A 25,224-nucleotide genomic window follows, 5' to 3' on the forward strand; every position below is an offset into this window, starting at 1 on the left:
TTCTATTACCAATACTTCCCCCAACCCCACTCCCTCAGCTGTTTTATGCTCACTCACACCCACTATGCCAGAAAAAGTCTGCTCTGCAACTTCTCTTTGGTCTTCCCACCTCATCACTGGTTCCTTCTCATTTACACTCTGTCTCCTTCTCTTGCTCTGCCCCTCACGAACATCGTTCAATTCATTCACTCAATCTTGTCTTCTCCTTTGGCATATTTCCTTCATCCTTCAAGCATGCAACCGTACCCGATTCTTTAAAAAAAAAAAAAAAAAAAAAAAAGCTCAACCTTGACCCTAACTCTCCATCCAACTTTCACCCTCCTTACTACTACTGTTTGCCTCCAATATCCTTTAAAAAGTTGCGCGTGCACGAGATTGACTGACTTACTTTAATCCGACTCTCTGCTTGACCCACTTCAGTCTGGATTCTGCGCTCACCACTCTGTTGAAATGGGACAAGCATCACAGCCCCATGAGTTGTTAACTGAACATAATACAAAGCAGGAGAAAATCCTTGGGTTACTTCTTTGTATCATGCTTACCACAGTGGGAGTGTTGTGAGCAAATTTAAGCTTGGCATTGTCTCATAGGTGCACTTTTGATGAAAAATAACTCTAAAGAAGCTAATTAGAAGATGTTTACACAATGTTTTGTTAATGCACATTTTTAATCCTGGGATTTCCTAGGTGTGTTTTTTGAGATTTTATGCTATCATAAGTCAACTTATTATTTTGGGTGTTCTTTTACTTTTTAAATAATTTCTTTAACAATGTTTGTTTAATTTGTTTTAAGCAACTATTAATACAAACAGTTTAATCATTGGTGGTGGATTTATTGGTGATGGAAGTATAAAAGACATGATTCATATTTATACTAATAATCAAATCTGCCAAGGGTTCAGTTGGTTTTCAAGCTTTATAGACACTTGTATTTAACCACTGCCAAAAATAGCCAATTGTAAGTAACCATAAATGTTTTTGTTATTTTAGCTGATAAAATAATTTAACTTTCTTCCTTATGGCATCTTTCAGTATTTTATTTTAGATTAAAATGTGGTCGTATAATAAGTTACCTACCGGTATATCATATGCAGGTCATTCTGTATTAGTTATGACATTTAACATTTCGTTTCCATATTGCTGTATAACAACGTTTTACATATGTTCTTTACAAATCCTGCCTCTTTGAATTTCAGTAGAAGTTGTGTCCAGCTCTGTCCAGGTGAGAATTTGGTGACTTCCTGAATCATCAGATTCTGATTTACTAGATTATAAAAATTCTCCTAATTACAAAAGCTTTCAATAGTAAAATGAATCACATTCCATAAACTAATTTTTGTTCCTAGAGTATAGCTTAACTAACACCTACCATAAAAAATCCAAAATTTCCATCCTTTCTGGAAGACCACAATTTATTTCCTTAAGTAAACTTTTAACCAAATAAAAATAAAGACAACCAAAATATAAGAAAAAAATATATAATTCATCTCTTTAAAACCAATATTACATAAATTTTTTTTTGCATGTGTTTGGCTTATTGACTTGCTTACCAATAGCTTTGCTTTCTGACATCTTGCTATTTTCTTTTAATCCTGCAAAATTTCTGAAGGGGTGGGGGTTAAAATATGAGCCTAATATAACTAATCTAACAATACAAACCCACTCCTATCTGCATTCTTACTGTCTGTCACATGGATGATTGCAATTTAGGCATCCAAAAGACTATTATGTTGTCATTGTTTATTTCAATTTTGTTTTCAAATATAAAAGTGTATTTTTCTTAATGCCCTGTTTATGTGCTATATAAATCCACAAGTAGATAAAAACAAGGCTACTGAAAGCTAAGTTTGTTAGACCTCCATTTATCAATAATCTTATGATTTATATAACTTGCCAAAATTTGAATCCACACTTTACAAACTGTGTGTTTATTAAAAAAAATATTGCTATTTACAAATTCTACATTTGTTTTAAATAGAAGACAGAAAAAGGCAACCAGTAACTTAGGCTCTGTTTTATGTATAATTACTTCTCTTTCTTAAAATAAAAAAATAAAAAAGCATTTCATTATATATTGTAAGCAAGCTAAATTATAAATGTACAGTAAACAATTGTCAAAAATAAGTGTTTTTTTGTTTGTTTTTTGTATGTGCTTTTTAGTGAGCTTTAAGAGGACACTGGACTTTAGCTTGCTGAAATGCTTTATGTGTTTGCATTCTATGTTAGTAATAGATTGGATCGCTCTTTATTCCCAGCACGATGGGGTTAATTGGTGGGAGTCACCCCTTGGATGTTATCAACCAGGTGAATGTAATTAACCAGTACAAGGGTTTTAAAAGGTTAGCCTCTGAAGACAGCTGGGAGAGAGGAGGTAGTTAAGCCCGAGACTCTGAGAAAAAGGTACTGTCTGAAACCTGCTTAAAGTGCTGTATTTCATTTTGTTTAAAACTGGGAACCAGATTAGCTGCCCAGTTGGATAGTTAGTAATTGTTTACAGTTGTTTAGTAAGTCTCCAAGTTGGAGTAGGATTTATTTTCTTTTTGTTTTATTTTGTGGGAGCGCATGTCAGGGCCGGTGCAAGGATTTTTGGCTACACAGGCGAAGATGAATTTTGCCGCCCCCCCCCCCCCCCCCCCCCCCCCCCCGAATAAGATGTATCTTTAGCGGTGTCTCATATCCAGCCTTTTGAAATCCCCATGTAGTGTATTGTACCCCCCTTTAGTGTGTCTTACATACCCTTGTATCTAACAACCCCCATGTGTATCTCCTTTCCCCCCCAGCCCCTTTGTGTGTCTTTCTTTCCCACAGCCCTTTTCTGTGGGTCTCTCCCCTCAGCCTGTTTTTTGTGTGTCCCTCTTCCCTTCAGGCTCCTTTGTGTAACTTTTCCCTCCCAAGCCATATAGAGAAAGATATATAGCTACACACACAAACAGGCACATAGTCACAGAAATATGCAGGCACACAATCAAACAAACACAGCCATACAGGCACACAGTCATACAATCAACACATACAGGTACACAGACATACAGTCATACAGACACACACACACACACAGACATGCAGACACTGGCATATAGATAAATAAAGACACATTTATACAAACAGACATGAAGATGCAGGCATACAGAGACATACAGAACAAGGCATACAGATACATACAGGCATGCAGAGACATACTTACACAGGCATGCAGGGACATATATACACAGACAGTCACACAAAGATATACAGAACAAGGCATACAGAGACATATGGATAGGGTCATATAGAGAAATACAGACATACTATCACTTTCATACACAGACAGACATAGTCATACAGAGACATGCAGACAGGTATACAGAGCAGGGGCAGATCCAGAACCTAATCTTGGGGGGGGGGCGGGGGGGGGGGTAATAGGGGCTCTAATTGAGGAGTTAGGGGCTGTAGTAGGGGGACAGGGGCTGTAGTTGAGAGTTAGGGGCTGTAATTGGGGGCTTAGGAAATGTAGTGGGGAATTGGGGCTGTAGTAGGGGGTTAGGGACTGAAGTAGGTTGATGGCTGCAAGTGGGAACAGGGGCTGTAGTGTGGGGGATATGGGCAGCAATTGGGGGAGAGGGGCTGTAGTGGGGGTAAGGACTGTAGTAAGGGAATAGGGGCTGTACTGGAGTTATGGGGTGTAAAAGGGAGTATAGGGGCTGTGGTGGGAGTAAAGGAGCAAAGGGGCAATGTGGTTGGAAACGGGCAGTAGAGGGGGACACAGGGGCAGTATGGTGTGGGCACAGGCTGTAACGAGGGACATTGAGGCAATAAAGTGGTGTCACAGGGACAGTATGGTAGGGGGTAAATGGGAAGTAGAGGGGGGACAGGGGTTGTTGAGGCGGGTAGAGGAAGTAGAGGGGGGAGACAGGGGCAGTAGAGGCGTGTGAAAGGGGGGCAGAGGCAGGGGGCGTAGAGGGAAATAGAGGAGGCACACGGGATAAAGAGGGGGGCACAAAAGCAATAGAGGGGGGCATGGGCAGTATAGTGGGGACAGGAGCTGTAGAGGGGGACATGGGCTGTATAGGGGACGCATGGGCAGAGGCTTTAGAGGGAAAGAGGGGCTGTAGAGGGAAATAGAGGAGCTGTAGAGGGGCAGTATGGTGGGGCAGGGGTTATGGAGGGAAATAGAGGTGCTGTAGAGTGGCACATGGGGCAGTAGAGGAGGACAGGGTCAGTATGGTGGGGGCAGGGGCTATAGAGGTGCTGTAGAGGGGCACATGGGGCAGTATGGTGGGGCAGGGGCTATAGAGGGACGTAGAGGGGATATGGGCAGTATGGTGGGGCAGGGTCTATAGAGGGAAATAGAAGTGCTGGAGAGGGGCACATGGGGCAGTAGAGTGGGGACAGAGGCTATAGAGGGGCTGTTAAGGGGCAGGGGTAGTATGGTGGGGCAGGGGCTATAGAGGGGCTGTTAAGGGGCAGGGGTAGTATGGTGGGGCAGAGGCTGTAGAGGGGGCAGGGGTAGTATGGTGGGGCAGGGGCTATAGAGGGGGCAGGGGCAGTATAGTGGGGCAGGGGCATAGAGGGGCTGTAGAGGGGGCGGGGGCAGGGGCAGTATGGTGGGGCAGGGGCTATAGAGGGACATAGAGGGGCTGTAAAGGGGGCAGTATGGTGGGGGCAGGTGCTATAGAGGGAAATAGAAGTGCTGTAGAGGGGCAAATGGGGCAGTAGAGGGGGCAGGGGCACTATGGTGGGGCAGGGGCTATAGAGGGGCTGTAAAGGGGGCAGGGGTAGTATGGTGGGGCAGTTTGGAGGTGGCAGGGGTAGTATGGTGGGGGCAGGGGTAGTATGGTGGGGGCAGGGGCTATAGAGGTGGCAGGGGCCGTATAGTGGGGGCAGGGGGAGTATGGTGGGGGCAGGGGGAGTATGGTGGGGGCAGGGGGAGTATGGTGGGGGCAGGGGGAGTATGGTGGGGGCAGGGGGAGTATGGTGGGGGCAGGGGGAGTATGGTGGGGGCAAGGGGAGTATGGTGGGGGCAGGGGGAGTATGGTGGGGGCAGGGGGAGTATGGTGGGGGCAGGGGGACTATGGTGGGGGCAGGGGGACTATGGTGGGGGCAGGGGTAGTATAGTGGGGCTGTAAAGGGGGCAGTATGGTGGGGCAGGGGCTATAGAGGGAAATAGAAGTGCTGTAGAGGGGCAAATGGGGCAGTAGAGGGGGCAGGGGCACTATGGTGGGGGAGGGGCTGTAAAGGGGCAGGGGTAGTATGGTGGGGCAGTTTGGAGGGGGCAGGGGCCATAGAGGTGGCAGGGGTAGTATGGTGGGGGCAGGGGCTATAGAGGTGGCAGGGGCTATAGAGGTGGCAGGGGAGTATGGTGGGGGCAGGGGTAGTATGGTGGGGGCAGGGGCTATAGAGGTGGCAGGGGGAGTATAGTGGGGGCAGGGGGAGAATGGTGGGGGCAGGGGTAGTATAATGGGGCAGGGGGAGAATAGTGGGGGCAGGGGGAGAATGGTGGGGGCAGGGGGAGTATGGTGGGGACAGGGGCTATAGAGGTGGCAGGGGGAGTATAGTGGGGGCAGGGGGAGTATAGTGGGGGCAGGGGGAGTATAGTGGGGGCAGGGGGAGTATAGTGGGGGCAGGGGGAGTATGGTGGGGGCAGGGGGAGAATGGTGGGGGCAGGGGGAGAATGGTGGGGGCAGGGGGAGAATGGTGGGGGCAGGGGTAGTATAGTGGGGCAGGGGGAGAATGGTGGGGGCAGGGGTAGTATAGTGGGGCAGGGGGAGTATGGTGGGGGCAGGGGGAGTATAGTGGGGGCAGGGGCTGTAGAAAGGGGCTGAAAAAAAAAGTTTTGATTTAAAAAAAATAAAAATAAAAATGCTTAAAGTTCTTCCCCACCCCCTTCCCCTCCCCCTCCCAGAAGCTTACCTTGGGCCAGGGAGGGAGAACCTTACAACTGGTGGTCGGCTGGGAGGCTGGAGCTGCAGTCAGGACCGCTGGGGAGTCTGGGAGCAGTAGAAGTCCCGCCCCCTTCTGACATCATCAGAGGAGGACGGCTGACTTCACTGCCAGGCTCCTGCTGCGTGCTGGCTGCAGGGAGAGAGGTGAGATTACAAATCCGAGTCTCCAGCCAGAGGCAGGAGATTCGGATTTTTGCGCGCCCCCCCCTCCTCTGGCGCCCTAAGGCGACCGCCTGTGCCGCCTTATGGACGCGCCGGCCCTGTATATTGTGGAAAGTGACAATAAACTGCAGTACTATTTTATCCTGACTGTTGCATTTGAAGTTTATTGTGAAGAGCCTGGCCATCCTGCCACAGTGTGAAGAATGTGTTCTCCTTTTTTTCATTTTTCAAAAAATATAGAACTCAATAGCCACCCCCTGGCTTTCAAGTAGACACTCCCTTTCTTAGTAGGCTCAGTGGAGTTAAGAGCGTTGCTCAGAGCACCTGCCTCGCAAAGACTTCTCATTGAGCTGCATTGGGATTCCAGAAGGATATTGATACATTGGAGAGAGCTCAAAGAAGGGTAACAAACCCTGGTTCATGGACTGCAGGGTAAAACTTATCAGGAAAGTAGAAGAATTGATCATATTGGTAAATGGGTTTCTAAGGCTTCTGTAAGTTGAGATGCCGTCACTCACCCTGAGTACTTTACTGTGTTATTATTACAATGCTGCTTTCATCTGAGTGATTTGTTATATAATGTACATAACAGCACCCTTAATTGATCCAGGACCTGCGCGTCCTGGATCAATTAATATACATATTTACATAGTTACGTAGCTGAAATGAGACGTGTCCATCAAGTTCAGCAACTCTTACATTTGATATTTGCTGATGATCTCCCCCCCCCCCCCAAAAAAAAAGTCCAGTCTTAAGAGCTTCTAATTGTACAACAAATTAGAAAAAAAAAATATTTTTGACCCCAGAATAGCAGTCAGATATCTCCTTGGATGAAGAAGCTATTACCCCACTAATTAAAATGTATATCCTTGTATATTATGCTTTTGCGAGTATTTATCCAATTTTATATTTAAACATCTGTATGGACTCTGAGAAAACCAACTCTTCAGGCAGAGAGTTCCACATATTTATTGTTCTTACTGTAAAAAAACCCTGTCATTTGCCTTGGCTTAAAACTCCTTCCAGTCCAATTGCATCCCCTCTTGTCTTATGTATAGACTTATTTATGATTTAATATATAAAGAAAAACACATTCTGAAGTTGAACAGCTGCGCTATTTTTTAAAGGGTTAAATAGATACATTTTTGTAAATTGAAACTATGAGAGTATGGCGAAATATATATATATATATATATATACAGGTGAACATATTAAGAATACTGTACTTATAGACCAAATATCACCACATCAAGTGCTAGTAGTCTGCTTTCTAATATGTATGAGGGGCAGGTGTTACTACAAAACTATATATTTCAGACTAAAAAGGGAATGGCATCTGGTATGAGACCAAGATTGGATCACCCAGAGAAACATTGAGTAAGTTAATCAAGGATTACAATGTGTCCTGGTTATATTGCATAAAGTAGGACAAAAGTAATTGCATAACATGATGAAGGGACCACCACCAGACATCAGTATTGCACGGCAATTCAGTGGGAAAAATACAAGGTGTGTGCAAAACAAAACATCTGTAACCCTCATACAAAGTGCAAGTTCTGTAATATTTATTAAATTAAAAATACAACAGCGGCCTTCAGTAGTCCTCTCTTGGGTGCATCATCGAATAAGCCCATAGTAACAATCAATATACCAAATCTAAGCCAAAAAGTGAAGCAATAGCAGTAGTTAAAACACTACTCTTGATGTATCATCTATAAAAAAAAATATCAAGGCATAAAAAAAATCAAAAAAAATCCAGGCATAAAAAATGTGGCAGACTAGCAGTACAAAATTCACAAGTATACTGACATGGGGGGATTAAGAGAGAAAAAATGGCATTACTGCATGTCTAAATGAGGCAAATTTTGCGTCTAAACAGATTCTTTATCAACTGCTACGTAACTTGTGTTTTCATGTTGTTGATCTATAGTCTGTTGCACTTGCAAACCTTCTGTACTAAGAATGCTTACCTTCATTGTCATATGTGTGTGTCATCTTCCCCTCCTCTGAGCCTGTCTACAATTTCCATTCTAACAGCAGGCAATCAGAATATGATTTGCCATGGACCTTTGGGATTTAACTGTCAGGATGAGGAAAGGATTCTTAGACACAATGTGTCTAAAAAATGTGTGTAAAAAACAAATTGGTTGAAATTCTCAACTTTGGTATAAATACTACAAGCACTTATGAAAGTACTTAGTTTCTGATCGTTGTTACAAGTCTGCTAAATGGTGGAGGGGGTTAAATGGTGACACCAGTCAGTTTTATTGTAACATGCATTGGTAACACCAAGTTCCCAAAAGCCCTTAACATTTTATTTTGTAAAATGTCTGTGGATGCAGATGTAACTCCACATTTGTAAGTGTCACTGCTCATGTGAGGAAATATGCCTAGAGACTCCATAAAACCACTGCTCTGGGGATGTACAAATGCAAATATATGTGTTTAGTAAATCCCAGAGCTCCAATTAATTTAAGCATGATACATTTAGGCGCATTGTAGTATTAGCAGTAAATAGAGCAGGCACTCTGCCAGTCATTGTTTTTCTTCTGCCTACATATCATTTAGTCTCATTGTTTAAAATAAGTCTAATTTGCATTTCATTCCAGAATGGCATGAAAGGAATCCCAATGTTTGCTTGTTGATTATTGGACCAACGGTGAGTAAGATTTTATTGGAAAAAATATATTGTTCTTTAATATGTTTTCTTATACTGGATGGAGAGTATAAACAAATATGTTGGGAAGTACACCTGTAGTGATGGCTAAAGTATTTTTACTGCACAAATAAACAGATCTTTTCACCACTGCAGCTCAACCCATGACTTACTTGCAGGAGTAAATATTGACATTTTTTGGGAGACATTTGTTCTCAGGCAAAAATAGTGGAATGCATTTACTAAGCACATTAATGGTCAGTTAAAAAAAAAATCTTTTTTTGTTGTGCATAAGTGATACAATTCAGCCAGTACCACCACAACACCAGTAATTGTGACTACCAAATTTTCATAGCAAAAACTGTTGTATGGCATTTCTAGAAACTGCACAATTTTAGGTATTAAAATAACAAGCTAAACTCAAGTTAGGTGAGACAGGTAAAAAATTAAACTAGAGAATCAACATGTCATGGATGCTGCTAGTTTTGGAAGATAGATTTTAAAGTTACATGTTTAATATCAAGTAGGGTTGAAACTAGGACTTGTATGTATAATTACGTTGGGAATAGGCTATGCATTCAGAGCAGCCTTGACCGCTAAAAAATTAGGCCACTAGAGGACAAGTAAACAAGTTATATGGTTTAGTTTTTGAGACTTGTTGTGACCTGTGGACCTAGTGTATGCTTTAAGCAGATATGTCTCATAAAAAATAAGGAAAAAGTAGCATGGTCGTATGTTTGCTGAAACGTAAATTGCGATTCAAATCATAAGCAAATCTACCTGGGCTGGCGAGCGGGCATCTACAGTGCCCAATATCCTCTGAGCACGAGGGGATGGGGTTCTGACTATGCTGTGGAACTATGTTGGTTATACAAATATCAGTGGACATAATGGGACAGTAGTCTTAACAGTGAAAAGGTTCCTCTCAAGTAAGAGGTGTTTGGACAGTCTCTGCCGGTGTCCATTGCAGAACAGGGCACAAAGCAGACAAAATTTGTAACGTCCCACGAACATCCAGCGATGTGATCGGGACTAGTAGGCTGAGCGAGCCCCAGACTTTTCAGGAAGTAGCTGGAGTCTTCGGGCGTGGTAAGTTGGAGGGTGGTGTCTTGTCTCCCTTGGTGGCTAAGAGGATGTGGGAGGATGTGAGTGCCTCCAGTCCAGTGTGGCTTTACACAAGTCCTGCAGGATAGCTAATTGCATCTCCTCAAATTTGAAGGGGCTCTTATCCTTAAGTGCTTCCGCAACCAGCATTTTATAGGTTGTATGAGATGCAGGATAGTTGAGAGTAGGCGCTGGAGGAAGTGTGGGAGTGTGTGCTCTCTGTCTCAGTCATCTATTGATCCAGCTTTCAGGAGGTTTATTATGTCTCACTTAGTGGCTGGAGCCCCCAAGTCACCCAAAGACACAGTGGAGAACGGATTCCCGGCTTCAGGTATGTTGGGGCATCAAGAGGTTCCTCCTGCGAGGATTAGTTGTGGAAGTCTGGTATGGCCGCCATCTTAGCAGTAGATCCCCAATCCTCCTGTTACTGTCTCCCAGGTAGATTTTTAGTTTCTTTGACCTCTTCCCCGTAGGGTAACACGGGTCAAGCATGATCACGTGCAGATCCCTGCTGTGCAGAGGGTATAGTTTGTCGATTTCAACGCTAAGAACATGGAGCATCGCAGGCAAGCGACTGCTCACTGAGATGGTCCGACCACATTAGCAGTAAGGGTGCGAGCAGCGGACAGAAGAAGGTCACCGGCAGAGTTCTTTAAAACTTTATAGGTAAGGGTTAGTATTTTGAATTGACACCTATAGAATACAGGAAGCCGGTGTAAGGATCGACTGAAGGGCGAGGTATGGGGGGAGCGATGGGTAAGAAAGATGAGGTTGGTTGCAGCATTCATTAGATTGTAGCGGGGCAGTTTGGCTTCTGGAGGAGACCAACGAAGTGAGAATTACAGTTATCTAAGCTATAGATTACCAGAGCATGAACACGCTCCTCGGCAGCATCTTGTGTGAGAAAGGGGCGGGGGAAAGTGAAAAATAGAAGGGAGAACATTATTAAGAGAATAGGTGCTGTGCTATTTTGATATGGAGAGCTGCTAAAATGGCAGTGCTGGAAATGTTAGGAAGGAGGTGAGTATTTTGAAAACTGTAAGAAGCCTCATAGGTCAGTGAAAAACAAAAATTTTAGTAATTATAAAACAAAAGATGAGGTTACATTTACAAGTTTACATTTCAACAACTGGTTCATCTTAAATGGACACCCCAGACCCCTAAAACACTTTAGCTTGCTGAAAAGCTGTATGTGTGAAGAGTGTGTACTATTATGTTAATTGTTTTAAAAAGTTTTACTTTTATAAATTAACCTAGTTACACCCCCCCAGGCAGTCGATAAGACAACTGGTCCTTTTACTCCCTGGTCTGGTAAACTCAATGTAGCTAAATTTAAGAGGAAGCAACTGCCAAGAGCACTTGTCTTGCAAAGACTTCTCATTGAGCTGCACTGGGGAGTCTATGATGGACAGTCATAGAAAATCTGGGCGGGGTTAGAAGGGAAGGGCTTGTAAAGCTGCAGACAAGAGAACTGCAGGTTTTGCAAGCTCGTTTTTAGATATAGCTCCAATAAAGATGCATAATTACATTTGTGCAAGTTTTCATTTGGGGTATATCTACTAAACATAGATTTGTATTTATTTTGTATTTAAGCAGTAATGTGTCCCTTTAAAGAGTTACTCCAAGCACCATGACCACTTGATTTGAAGTGGTCATGGTGTGTGGAGTCTATATCTGCAGCATTTTGCTTTGAGATGCAGCGCAGGCAGAGGTGTAAATTCACCACCATCAGCCAGACCGGGACTAAAGTTTCAACCATGGCTAATGTCAATTCTGTGCAACTTTTTTGCATTCATTGACTGAGAGCGGTTAGCCAGTGAATGGCGACGGCCACTGCTTCCAATTTCTGCAGCTCTGTAGAAGGTGGAAGCATGTCACTGGATGACCAAGGATCATTGGAGCCTGCTAGGGACCCAGGTAAGGGGGCAAACCATTGCTGTGGTTGTTATGATGTTTGGAATAACCCTTTAAAGAGACACTATAGGCACCCAGACCACTTCAGCTTATTGAAGTAATCTGGGTACATTGTGTCAGTAACCCTTAGTCCTGCAATGTAAATTATTGCAGTTGTTCAGACAGCCACTAGATACACTTCCTGCTTGCTAGGTGACGCATGGTCGCCTAACTGGCTCTGGACGTCCTCATGCTTTGAATGAGGACAAACAGTGCCCGCTACATCCCCATAGGAAAGCATAACAGCAACGCTTCACTGCGGAGGGCCTAATGCGCTTTTGGCCCTCGCCACACGTGTATTAGCCCTCCACCCCGCCGTTTGATTTTGGAGGAGGTGGATTGCAGACTCTGCGCCACGTGAGATCGGCACTGGAATTGGGAGATATTAACCCTTTCAGATATGGGGGACGGGCTAGAGGGAACTATAGTGTATAGAATACCGTTTTTTATTCCTTACACTATAGAAACCCTTTAATGGCTGCATGTGTACAAGCAGGGCTGTATTTGCAGCGAGGCAAACAAGGCATTTGCCTAGGGCAGCACTTTATGGGGGACGGCAAAAAATGCCGCCCTAAGTGTTTAGGCAAATGCCTTGTTTGTCTCTTATCCTGGGGGGCCAAGAGGTGGCTAGCTAGCCACCTTAGGCCCCCCTAATGCATTCAGATACACATACAGAAGGCGGGCGGCGAGGGTCGCGCAGTCCTCTGCGCTCTTCCTGCTCCCTTGCGTGCCCTTCTTTCGTGCCGGGAGCCGGAATATGACATCACTCTGACCCTGGCGGATCACGAGGGAGCAGTGCTCACTTCCCTCAATCGAGCACCTGCCCGTCTGCCCCAGCAAGGAGCCTGCACAGCTGCAGTCAGGGACAGGATCCACTCCAGCTCTCCCAAAGGTAGGGAGGCTGGGTGGATTTAATTAATATTTTTTTTTTTTTTTTAAATGAGTGAGTGTGAGATAATGTGTGTGTGTGTGTGTAGCTCTCAGTGTCTGTATGTGTGTGTCAAATCAGTGAGGATCTTTGTGTCAGTGAGTGTATGTCAGTGTTTGTCTATCTGAGAGTGTGTGCCTGTCAGTTAGTGGGTGTGTCTGTCATTGAAAGTCTGAGTTGCTTAAACAGCGTGTGTGCCAATGACTGTGTATCTCTCGGTGAGTGTATGTCAGTGCATGTGTCAATGAGGGCATGCGTCTGTCAGTCAAAAAAGTGGCTTTGATACAAAGTGGTGGGGCAAATTTAGATTAGGGGGGTGCTTGAATTTAGTCAGGCCTAGGGCAGCAAAAATCCAGAATACACCACTGTATACAAGTAAATCATGCTCATTTCTATTTGAAGTCACTGCAAATACCAAATAGTAAGCACACATATACTATTACTGTTGACTCTGACTAAACAAAAGTTTTTTGTTTTTTTTGTGGAGAGATTTGAAGGAGATAAAACAAATTCTTTTCTTCCATGTTTAAATTTATAGAAGGATGTAAAACAGTCTTAAAACCCTCTTCATTGTGCTCTCTAGTAAATATAGAGCATGTTATATCACATAAGGATTATGATGTACTATTACAAGCCAACCTGCAATTTATTTTGTCTTTGTTTTGTTATGCTTCTCTGCTTTTGGTTACATTTTTCTTTAAACAAAGAATTTACAAGAAAGATTTAAATATGATTTTCCTGTCTGGTCATTTCACTATGCCGAGTCAAATTTCTCAACATATGTTTTCATTATGAAATATAGAATATCCAATTTTCTCTTTGCATTTCTTTCCACGCCACTACACAAAAAGATTTAAAAGTGAAGTGGCGTGGAAGATAAATGGAAGAAGGTACAGTAGTTTTACTGCTTTGGATCAGTATAATACGCTTACTGACTAAATAATCATTCTAGGCATCTGCTTTGTCTGTTGGGATGTTTTCTTGTATGTTTAAATAAAGTGTATTTCTACAAATGCTTGTTATATATGACACTTTTGTTCCAATGTACCTTATCTTGTTCTTTATCTAAAAAGAGACACTAAAAGTGAGATTTTGTAACCTTGGATAGTACCATCAATTTAAGCAAATATGCCATTTTGTTTATATAATGGTTTGAGGTATTCAGTGGTAGCCAAAAATAGATCCCTAACTGTTGAAATACTACAACTCATTCAATGTTTTGTTGGCATTAAGACTTACAGAGCATCATGACCGTTTTAATTCTACAACTGTTCTATTCGTGTAGTCTAGATCAATTATAGCTGACCTGCACTGCATCTTAACTACACTATCTGTTACGCAAAGACAGTCAATTAGAAGTCATTGATAGGTATACACTGATCAGCCTCAAAATGAAAACCACTTGCCTATTATCATGTCTTTCCCCCTCGTGCTGTCCAAAACAGCTGATGTGTCTTAGCATGGACTCCACAAGACCTCTGAACATGTCATGTGGTATTTGGCACCAAGACATGAGCAACAGATCAATTAAGTTCTGCATGTTGCAAGGTTCCATTATCTGATAACCAAGATTTTCCTTTTGGTTTCTGTGGTATTTGAGGATCTTCTTCCCAAAACATATCCCCATTGTTCCATAGCCACCAAGAGCATCACTCATATTTAATAAAATAGCAACATTTTCGCTCTTCAGAAAGCTAGTGGGTAACAACAGAGTTACCCCTTTGTCTCAGTATCGATACACTTAACTACTCAATTTTGTTCGCTCTCTCTCCACAGCAGTCTCACTATTATTGGAACCCTCAAGTACATTAGCTTGTTGGTGTATCTGATTGGCTGTTTCAACTTGAAGAGACTAAAAGTCTCTTCCGGGGAACAAGGGATTGGTTTGCATCATCATAAGAACTGCAGCATTTCAAAGGTCATTTAAGAAATACACCCAATGAATACGTGAGCCCATCTAATTAGAGCATCTGTTCATATCTCTCTATTTACTACACACAAGTCGCTTAATTCTAGATTCTCATTCACCACTGTCCATGTTCTCTGGTTTTCTTATACATATTTAGATTTTGCATGTATTCAATCCAGCATATTTCATGCTTGGTAATACCCCTATGTTTTTCAATAAAAAGATTTTACACAAGAACTGGGAAATGAAAACAATTAAATGGGTTTGCCATATGCTTTTGCTTTGGATGGATGCCAATATTTATTTTATTAGCTTTTTGTGGGCAGATAAATCTGTACTGGATTGTATCAAGTTAAGTGAATACTGATTTATATTATTATGATTCCTTATAATTCTTTTAAAACAACATATCCTGTATATTTTCAGGTTGATCCAGTGTTTACACAAGAGGTGAAAAAGAAAATAGAACAGTAAGTGATTGATAGCACCATTTTTCCTTCCAAATACAGATTTTCATTTGAAGAATACAGAAGGAATATAGGGGAAATGGAGGAGGAGAATGGGAGAGTTGGGCTTAGAAGAAAAGTTGTGAATTGGGCTAGATCTGGAGTCATTGTGAGATATGTGAGAGGGCCTCCTAAACAGCCCCATATTTTCTGAAAAGCATTGAATGATCAATATTTTTTTCTTTTTATACTTTTTTAAATCCTATGGTTTTGTAATTTTAAAGGAGCACTATAGGGTCAGGAACACAAACATGTATTCCTGACCCTATAGGGTTAAAACCACCATCTAGCCACCCTAGACCCCTCATGCCTCCCTAAAAATATTCACGTCTGGAGCTGCAGGCTTTGTCCCTGTTTCCTGTAGACCTGCCCACTGCCAAATGCTTCCCCATAGAATTGGCTGAGACTGACAAAGAGGCAGATCAGGGGCAGAGACAGCACAATTCAAACACAGCCCTGGCCAATCGGCATCTCCTCATAGAGATGAATTGAATTAATGACTGCATGCAGAGGGAGGAGACACTGAATGTTTGGATGCATTTTAGGCAGCCATGACCCAGGAAAGATCTCTAACAGCCATCTGAGGAGTGGCCAGTGAAGTTATCACTAGGCTGTAATGTAAACACTGCATTTTCTCTGAAAAGACAGTGTTTACAGCAAAAAGCCTGAAGGTAATGATTCGACTCACCAGAACAAATCCAATAAGCTGTAGTTGTTCTGGTGACTATAGTGTCCCTTTAAATTGTAATGAGTGTCATTTTTCTTTTTTTCCCCTTCCTTTTTCCTGTCTCATGCAATTTCCCTCATTACTGATAATCTAAAAATATTTGCACATTTATGTTACCACTGTCAGGGGAGACAGCCATTTTTACTATAACAATGCTTGTTCTATCAGACTTGCTTGGTAAAGTCATATATGAGCATGTGTCTCTTAAAGAGCCTCTGAACCTTTTTAACCTTTACTTCTTTAATAGAAGTCAATATTAAAAACAAAATGAACCCTGGATGAAGATACAGGATCTCAATTCCAGCTACTGCTGGCAGATGAACTTAAACTTTAATATGCTGTGTAGGTATGTCAATGAGTGTGTGAATAGGTGACTGTGAATGTGTGTCTATTTAAAAACAGTAACTATTAAGAAATATATGAATTTACCTTAAAGGAGCAATATAAGCTACATACACACTAGTTCATTGTAGTGTTTTTGGTGCTAGAAGACTGCAGTTGCCACCCCCTGTTTATGGGTCAGTCTTGGGGTTGGCAGGGCATCCACAGCACCAACAAGTCACATGTCTCTCCACATTGTCAGGGCCGTCTTTAATATTGACTGGACCCTGGGCAAAGCATTTGCTTGGGCCCCCTGGACCCTGTCCCCCTCCCCAGGCATGCAATAACGTCCTCCACCCCAACGCAGTGGCGGACCTAAAGTAGAGAGGTGCAAGAATTTGTTTTGGGTCTCCCTATCACACGGGTGATCAAAAGGTAGATCCCTATATGTCGTGCAACTCTTGAAATGCATTGGCAGCTGGGGCTCTACCATTTACCCATGGTTTGCAGGTTTGTATTTAGCACTAAGCAGTTTTTGTGTGTTTAAATGTAAACATGTTTTTGTATGGAATATGTTTGTATGTGGTGTTGGCCTGACTGCAAGCATGTATTTATGTGTAGTGTTGGTTTTTGAATGCAGGGGTGTATTTACATATAATTCAGGTGTGTAATACAGACGTGTGTTTTTACATAGTATTGAAGTTTGAATGCAGGGATGTATTTGTTTGTAGTGTTATTGTGTGAATGCTGAGATATATATACACACTAAAATACATGCAGACACACAGATATGCAGACACATATACACACTGACACACAGATACACAACCGGACACACATGCAAATACAGAGACACACACATAGATACACCAAAACACACAAAGACAACCTACATATATACACACATTAATCACACTAACACGATTAGATATACTGGCACATATAGAGACATACTGACACACAACATGCACACAGACATACTGACACACAATGACAGACATACAGACATACTGGGACATACACACAGACATATTGACAGACACACACACACACACAGTGTATACTGACCCATACACTGACACACACACTGACATACATACTGACACACTCGGATATACTGACTGTGAAGAAACTACCCTGTTTGGTTCGTTAAATTGGTTTTTATTTTAGTACGGTAGATAAAACTACCGAACACCGACCACCCCCCTGGCTCATTATCTACAAAGAAAACCGCAGGATTAAGTGCTCTCCGTGCTCGGATAGCTGAATGCCACGTGTTGGAGAAAACGGCGGCTATCTTGTTTGCATGAAAAGAGGAAGTGGGACTTTGTCGTCGAGTGTCTGGAACTAAAATCGGACATTCAATTTCACGAATGCCTGCTTCTTTTACCACAGCCAGGAGAGCGCTATTCGGTAGTTTTGTTCCCATGAATTAGGGGAACAAACTCTACATATGAGCCAGGGGAACAGTTCGATAATTTGTTTGGTTTTTAATTATTTTAATTAGTCAAATTATGACTTACAGGAAATTCCTGATTTTTAGATATGTTGGTGTGGATTTTGTGTGTTTTAAATGTATATTTGGGGTTTTGTAAAAATATGTTTTTTTGTACCTGGACTGATTGAGTTTAATACAGTGCTGACTCAATTATCTCCTAGACACAGGGGAGGGATTTACCTATTTTGTATGGGAGTGTCCTGGACCTGAGAGCCAATGTAATCGTGTGTATGTTTTTACTGTAGTCTACTCTCAGGTCCAGGGGGGAGTGCACCTTGCATGGGGACCTGCATATAAGGCCAGTTGGCCTGAATAAAATCATTCCTGTTGTACCCTTCATCTTGTTGAGGCTGATGTTTTGGGATGCGTATGCTTACTGTGAGAAATTACTGAATGCTGCATTGCCTTCTGGAGAACGTCTGAATAAACACCCGAACTGCGAGCTATAATCACTCAGCCTCTAGCAGTTCGGAAGAAGCCGGAAGCGAACGGGTATCTGACATACCAACGTTCAAAACACTGACAGACATACTGACACACACACAGACTTTCCTGCTGGTGGCTGAAGGTGTTGGGAGTTGGGGTCTGGCTCTCTCGACCAGCCTCCTCCACTTACTTCCTCCCAGCCAGTTGCCGAAAAGCAAGGGGCCTGGTCGCACTTTTAAAGCGCCTCAGCGTGCGACCAAGCCTCTGCTGAAAAAATACAAATACAGAGTCTGAGCGTGTCACCCAAAAGGAATACCAAGTAACTCAAAAACACCCGTGTGGCAGCCTCTCTTATCCACACTAAAATTAAACAGAAATGTATACATACATAGTGGGTGGAGTATCTTGGTTCAGGGTAAAAGATGATGGTATAAATACAGATGGAATAACTGTAAAGATAAAATGGTAGACAGGCACCTAGTGCAATATCATACAGTATGAAAATAATTTAATATAAAACCTGTATTTCGGTTTCGGAGAGAGCCGGGGAATTATGGCTCAATCTGGACGCCTGTGGGATAATCAAAAGGGATCCCACTCCCTTTAAATGTGCAGACGGTCCTTTGCTGGTTCCAAAGAGAAATGTCCACACCAAATGATAATTGGGGACTAAATTTCTTTTAATAAACAAATACAAAATAAAATCACAAAGTGCATAAGTAAAAGCAAGACTCTAGCCTGCTAGAAACCACTATATAGTGGAAAAGTAGATAAGTCCTCTGTGGGGTAAAAAACAAATGCAAGACGCGTTTCACCTAAGTCCTAGGCTTCCTCAGTTGCTGTTGTTACCTTCTACTGGTGTTCTTTTATGTCCGCTGTATTTGGCAGATTCATCTGTTCCGTATTAAAGCGATGTTTTCATTTCCGGTGGCATAATCCTGACGTACTTCCGGTTCGCGGCTTCTTCATTTAATCACTGTTGGAACGCATATGCGTTCCACTGATGTAAAAAAAACGTTATTGTCCATTTTAGCGAATCATTTATTAGATGTCAGATCGTGTACCCAGGCATAAATAGAGTAGAATAAGAAGATTGGAGATGTCATAAAAGGGCAAAGTATTTATAAAATATCATAAAAGAAAATGCATAATACATAAATATAAGGAAAAATTATTAGTGTGAAAATGGGTAAGAATTAGTCTGTATAGACTAGAATATAGTACTGTAAAAATATAATATATTTAAAGGATATCCTCTACTTATTTACCAGAGCTGCAAAAAGAGTATAGACCTTGCAGGAAATGTATGTAAAAAATATATTTATGTAGAGAAATGTGTGTGTGTGTATGTATATATATATATATATATAAAAAAGCCATACAGTATGTAAAATTCATACCCAGCACCATATATACACTTCATGTTAAAAGAATAAAATGCAACTATGTGTTAAGAAAATGACATATTTCAAAATCCAAATTGAGCCCATTGGGCATAAGAGTATTACAATTAAAAATAAACTTCATTTCCTCTTTCCCTAACTTCTTGATATACCGTATATACTCGAGTATAAGCCGAGTTTTTCAGCACATTTTTTGTGCTGAAAAACCCCAACTCGGCTTATACTCGAGTCAATGTCTGTATTATGGCAATTTACATTGCCATAATACAGACAATGGGGCCATGGGGGCTGCAGAGATCTTACTTACCTCTCTTGCAGCTCCTGTCAGCTCCCTTCTCCTCCGCGGCGGTCCGTTCAGCACCTCGGTCAGCTCCCAGTGTAAGTCTCGCGAGAGCCGCAGGGTCATAGTGCGGCTCTCGCGAGACTTACACTGTGAGCTGAAAGAGGAGCTGCACGGACCGGCGCGGAGGAGAAGGGAGCTGACAGGAGCTGCAAGAGAGGTAAGTTCTTCCCGACAGGCCCCCTTCCCTCCCCCCCCCACTGAACTGCCAATGCCACTGGACCACCAGGGAAGCAGAGCCCCCCTCCCTGCCATGTATCAAGCAGGGAGGGGGGACGAAAAAAAAATAAATATAATCAAAATAATTAAATTAAAAAAAATAATAAAAAACAATACAAAATTATTAAAATAATAAAATTGCCCACCCCCCACCAAGGCTCAGCTACACACACACACACACACTGCACTCATACCAACACTGCACTCATACCAACACTGCACTCATACACACACTGCACTCATACACACACTGCATTCATACACACACTGCTTTCATACACACACTGTACTCATACACACACACTGCACTCATACACACACACTGCACTCATACACACACACTGCATTCATATACACACGCTGCACTCATACACACACTGCATTCATTATATACACACTGTAAATAAATATTCAATTAATATAAATTTTTTAGGATCTAATTTTATTTAGAAATTTACTAGTAGCTACTGCATTTCCCACCCTAGTCTTATACTCGAGTCAATACGGTTTCCCAGTTTTTTGGGGGTAAAATTAGGGGCCTCGGCTTATATTCGGGTCGGCTTATACTCGAGTATATACGGTAATTACCTCCCCTCTTGATTATGGAAGATTTTAAAATGTTGGGAGACAGAATGTGTTTCAAGGCCTTTTTTAATATTGCGAACGTGTTCTGCAATTCTTGTATTTAAAGGCCGTATAGTTGTCCCTATGTAAAGAAGATTGCAGGGACACTTTAGGACATAGATGATTCATTTGGAATGACAGGTGAGGTGGTCTCTTATTTTATATGATTGTCCTATTAATTGCCTATGTCTACTATATATAATCATTTTATTAGAAAACTATCTCTGAAAAAATTATTTTATGGAAAAAACGAATCTCTGATCCCCACACAAGAAAATAACTACATACATTCAGATCTTAAAGAAAAGTCTACCTTCTTCCCCAAACATATGATCTCCGATCAAATGAAGGCTTTTGAAATTGTGGTTATGAAAGAGGTCAATAAGATAAAGAAAACCAATAGCTATCAGCAGAACCTATCCCGAAAGGAACAAAAAATAGTAAGAGATGGGAAAGGACAAGAATATCATTATCAAACCAGCGGATAAGGGGGGAGGTATCGTCATTTTTGACAAAGATAACTATATAAAAGAAGCAGAAAAAATTATCTTGGATTCACTGACATACCAACAACTACCATCTAACCCTATGGGAGAGGTACAGAAAAAATTTGAGGAATACATTTTCAAAAGGAAAAGAACTAGAAATTATTAATGAAAAGGAAGTCAAATATTTATCTATTGCCCACCCTAAAGTACCGGTGTTTTATCACCTACCTAAGGTGCATACAGATCAACATAATCCACCAGGTAGGCCAATAATATGAGGCATTGATTCGGTATCCACCCGGATATCAGAATACATAGATGTTATGCTGCAACCCTTAGTGGTGAAAAACCCATACTACCTCAAGGATACTATCCATATGCTTCAAATATTAGAACAAACCCAATGGCAGGAAGGGTACCTTTTAGTTACATGTGACATTAGTTCATTATATAGCATTATCCCCCACAAGAAAGATCTTTAAGCAGTGAAATATTTTTTGGAGAAATCGTTTTTTAAGAAAGAACAGAGTTCATTTTAGAAGGAATTTCACTGATTTTAACTAACAATTTTTTTTGGTTCCAAGAACAATTCTACCTACAAATCTGCGGCATTGCGATGGGCACCAAGTTCGCCCCCAGCTATGCCAACCTATTTATGGCATACTGGGAAGAACACTTTAGCTCCAGTGGCCATGACTGGAGGGCGAACTTGGTGTCCTATCGCAGATATATAGATGACATATTCTTCATCTGGATAGGAGCCAACTGCGAATTGACCCATTTCCTCAAGTTTCTCAACACCAATGATTGGGGCATCAAATTGACCAGCAACGTGAGCAGCACAAACATCAACTTTTTGGATTAGAATATTTATATACAAGAATCCATGATTTTTACTAGGAATTATTTTAAGCCAGTAGACACAAACAGCTATATCGATCGGACCAGCTGTCATCATACCCCCTGGCTTACAAATGCCCCAAAAGGGCAATTTAAAAGAATAAGGAGGAAATGCAAAGAAGAGGAGGAATACGTGAAACAAGCTGAACACATAATGAACCAGTTCATAGAGAAAGGCTATGATGAAGGAGATTTAAAGAACAGTATGGAAGAAGTCAACTTTTGAAGTACAAACCTAAGAACACCTCTCGAAATTATCACGAAATTCCGTTTATTAGTAAATACAATGGAAGTACAAAAAAAATCCAAAGAGCAATAAATAAACATTGGCATATTTGAAGAGATGATCCCATACTTAGAGATATTTTACCTCCAAAACCTAAGATGATATACAGAGGCACGAATAACTTAAAGAATATTTTAGTTAAGAGCAACTTATAAACAGCGAAACCGAAGCACTTTATCAGCAACCTTATAGGTTTTTATGGCTGTGGAGATTGTTTACCATGCAGAGCCACGAGAAGTAAAAAAACGACATCTGGTAGACATAGGCAATTAATAGGACAACCATATAAAATAAGAGACCACCTCACCTGTCATTCCAAATGAATCATCTACGTCCTAAAGTGTCCCTGCAATCTTCTTTACATAGGGACAACTATACGGCCTTTAAATACCAGAATTGCAGAACACGTTCGCAATATTAAAAAAGGCCTTGAAACACATTCTGTCTCCCAACATTTTAAAATCTTCCATAATCAAGATCCCACAGGCTTATTTTTTTGTACCATAAAATCAGTCCAAAAAGACTGGAGGGGAGGTAATTTATATCAAGAAGTTAGGGAAAGAGGAAATGAAGTTTATTTTTAATTGTAATACTCTTCTGCCCAATGGGCTCAATTTGTATTTTGAAATATGTCATTTTCTTAACACATAGTTGCATTTTATTCTTTTAACATGAAGTGTATATATGGTGCTGGGTATGAATTTTACATACTGTATGGCTTATATATATATATATATATATATATATATATATATATATATATATATATATATATATATATATATATACACACACATTTCTCTACATAAATATATTTTTTACATACATTTCCTGCAAGGTCTATACTCTTTTTGCAGCTCTGGTAAATAAGTAGAGGATATCCTTTAAATATATTATATTTTTACAGTACTATATTCTAGTCTATACAGACTAATTCTTACCCATTTTCACACTAATAATTTTTCCTTATATTTATGTATTATGCATTTTCTTTTATGATATTTTATAAATACTTTGCCCTTTTATGACATCTCCAATCTTCTTATTCTACTCTATTTATGCCTGGGTACACGATCTGACATCTAATAAATGATTCGCTAAAATGGACAATAACGTTTTTTTACATCAGTGGAACGCATATGCGTTCCAACAGTGATTAAATGAAGAAGCCGCGAACCGGAAGTACGTCAGGATTATGCCACCGGAAATGAAAACATCGCTTTAATACGGAACAGATGAATCTGCCAAATACAGCGGACATAAAAGAACACCAGTAGAAGGTAACAACAGCAACTGAGGAAGCCTAGGACTTAGGTGAAACGCGTCTTGCATTTGTTTTTTTACCCCACAGAGGACTTATCTACTTTTCCACTTATACTTTTTTTTCTACTTTTACTTATGCACTTTATTGTGATTTTATTTTGTATTTGTTTATTAAAAGAAATTTAGTCCCCAATAATCATTTGGTGTGGACATTTCTCTTTGGAACCAGCAAAGGACCATCTGCACATTTAAAGGGAGTGGGATCCCTTTTGATTATCCCACAGGCGTCCAGATTGAGCCATAATTCCCCGGCTCTCTCCTTGTGCGTACCGAAATACAGGTTTTATATTATATTATTTCCATACTGTATGATATTGCACTAGGTGCCTGTCTACCATTTTATCTTTTCAGTTATTCCATCTGTATTTATACCATCATCTTTTACCCTGAACCGAGATACTCCACCCACTATGTATGTATACATCTCTGCTGACAAAAGCCCACCATGTGGCCCTTAGTGCATGGGCCACCAGGTGGGCCTCCTTAGTGTGCGGGTTACCGGCCGGCGGGGGGTCAGAAATGGTTGAGGCCAGCGGGGCCCACGGTGCAGCTGCTTTGGGCCCCCCAGGAGTAACTGGGCCCTTGTTAAAGACGGCCCTGCACATTGCTAAAGCGGATGTTCTCTTTTGATTTAGCAAAATTAACTTAATACATATTTGGATGGTATTGAGAGGCTAACAGGAATACGCACCCTTTCAGCACTCCAGATGTTATTGACTGCATCTCTCTTGATGCTTTGCCAGCATTATGACTGAAGAGGATTATGGGATATGTAGTCCATAACATCTGGATGGCTGAAGAGTGCCTACCCATCAGCCGAGGCTTCCTCCATTAGTTTGGCTGTGTCATGGGTGCCTTGCAGTGGGGAGTGTCAGCTCAAAAAAATATTTAACCATTGGGAGCATCCACAGCCTACTTTCTCCATAACTACTAAAATGTAGTTGTTCCAGTGCTTAGAATGTCCCTTTAAAAGTTGAAAATAAAAAAATTATGAGATTACTATGCATGTAATATATACAGCATGCAGAGACATCCCTAGGCTACATAGTGCTCGGGACAGAAATTGTAAAAATATTTTAAATTAAAAAAAATATTTAAAATGTTTTTTGTTTTTTAAATCAAAATTGTAAAAAAAAAAAAATTAACCTTCAAATTGTATTTTATTGCAAAGATAACTAAACCTCTTCTAGTACAAAAAAACCATACAAACCAAAAAAAAACTTAAATTGAATTTCTTGCTTTCAACTATTTTTGTGATGTAGCTATTCTTCCTTATAAAGAAATGATTGATGAATTGTCCAGATAGTAACGGGAGTCTTAAAGAAATAGAAAGAAATAAGAAGTTATGTCTAAGGACATTTATTTCCTGAATGATACTTTCAATCATAAGAAACTTCAAACCGTTTTTTTGTTTTGTTGTTTTGTTTTTTCAGATTTTAGTTTTTGTGAGGCAAAATAAATAAATGATGAACTCTTGTTGGCAGCAATATTATAAATTGCTGTTTATATAATTAGTTGAAACATAGTAGAG

General features: G+C 41.1%; 1 protein-coding gene across 2 annotated transcripts in view; it reads left to right on the top strand.

The window, feature by feature from the left end:
* The window catches only part of GLT1D1 (glycosyltransferase 1 domain containing 1), a 108,736-nt gene that overhangs the window by 24,244 nt on the left and 59,268 nt on the right, over positions 1 to 25,224 (top strand). For both annotated transcript variants that reach the window (XM_063454341.1, XM_063454340.1), the window contains exons 8-9: positions 8,692 to 8,741; positions 15,059 to 15,102. In XM_063454341.1, coding sequence (XP_063310411.1) covers positions 8,692 to 8,741; positions 15,059 to 15,102 — 94 coding nt within the window. The remainder of the gene's footprint in view (positions 1 to 8,691; positions 8,742 to 15,058; positions 15,103 to 25,224) is intronic.

The sequence above is a fragment of the Pelobates fuscus genome, chromosome 5, assembly GCF_036172605.1.
Source record: "Pelobates fuscus isolate aPelFus1 chromosome 5, aPelFus1.pri, whole genome shotgun sequence".
NCBI lineage: Eukaryota > Metazoa > Chordata > Amphibia > Anura > Pelobatidae > Pelobates > Pelobates fuscus.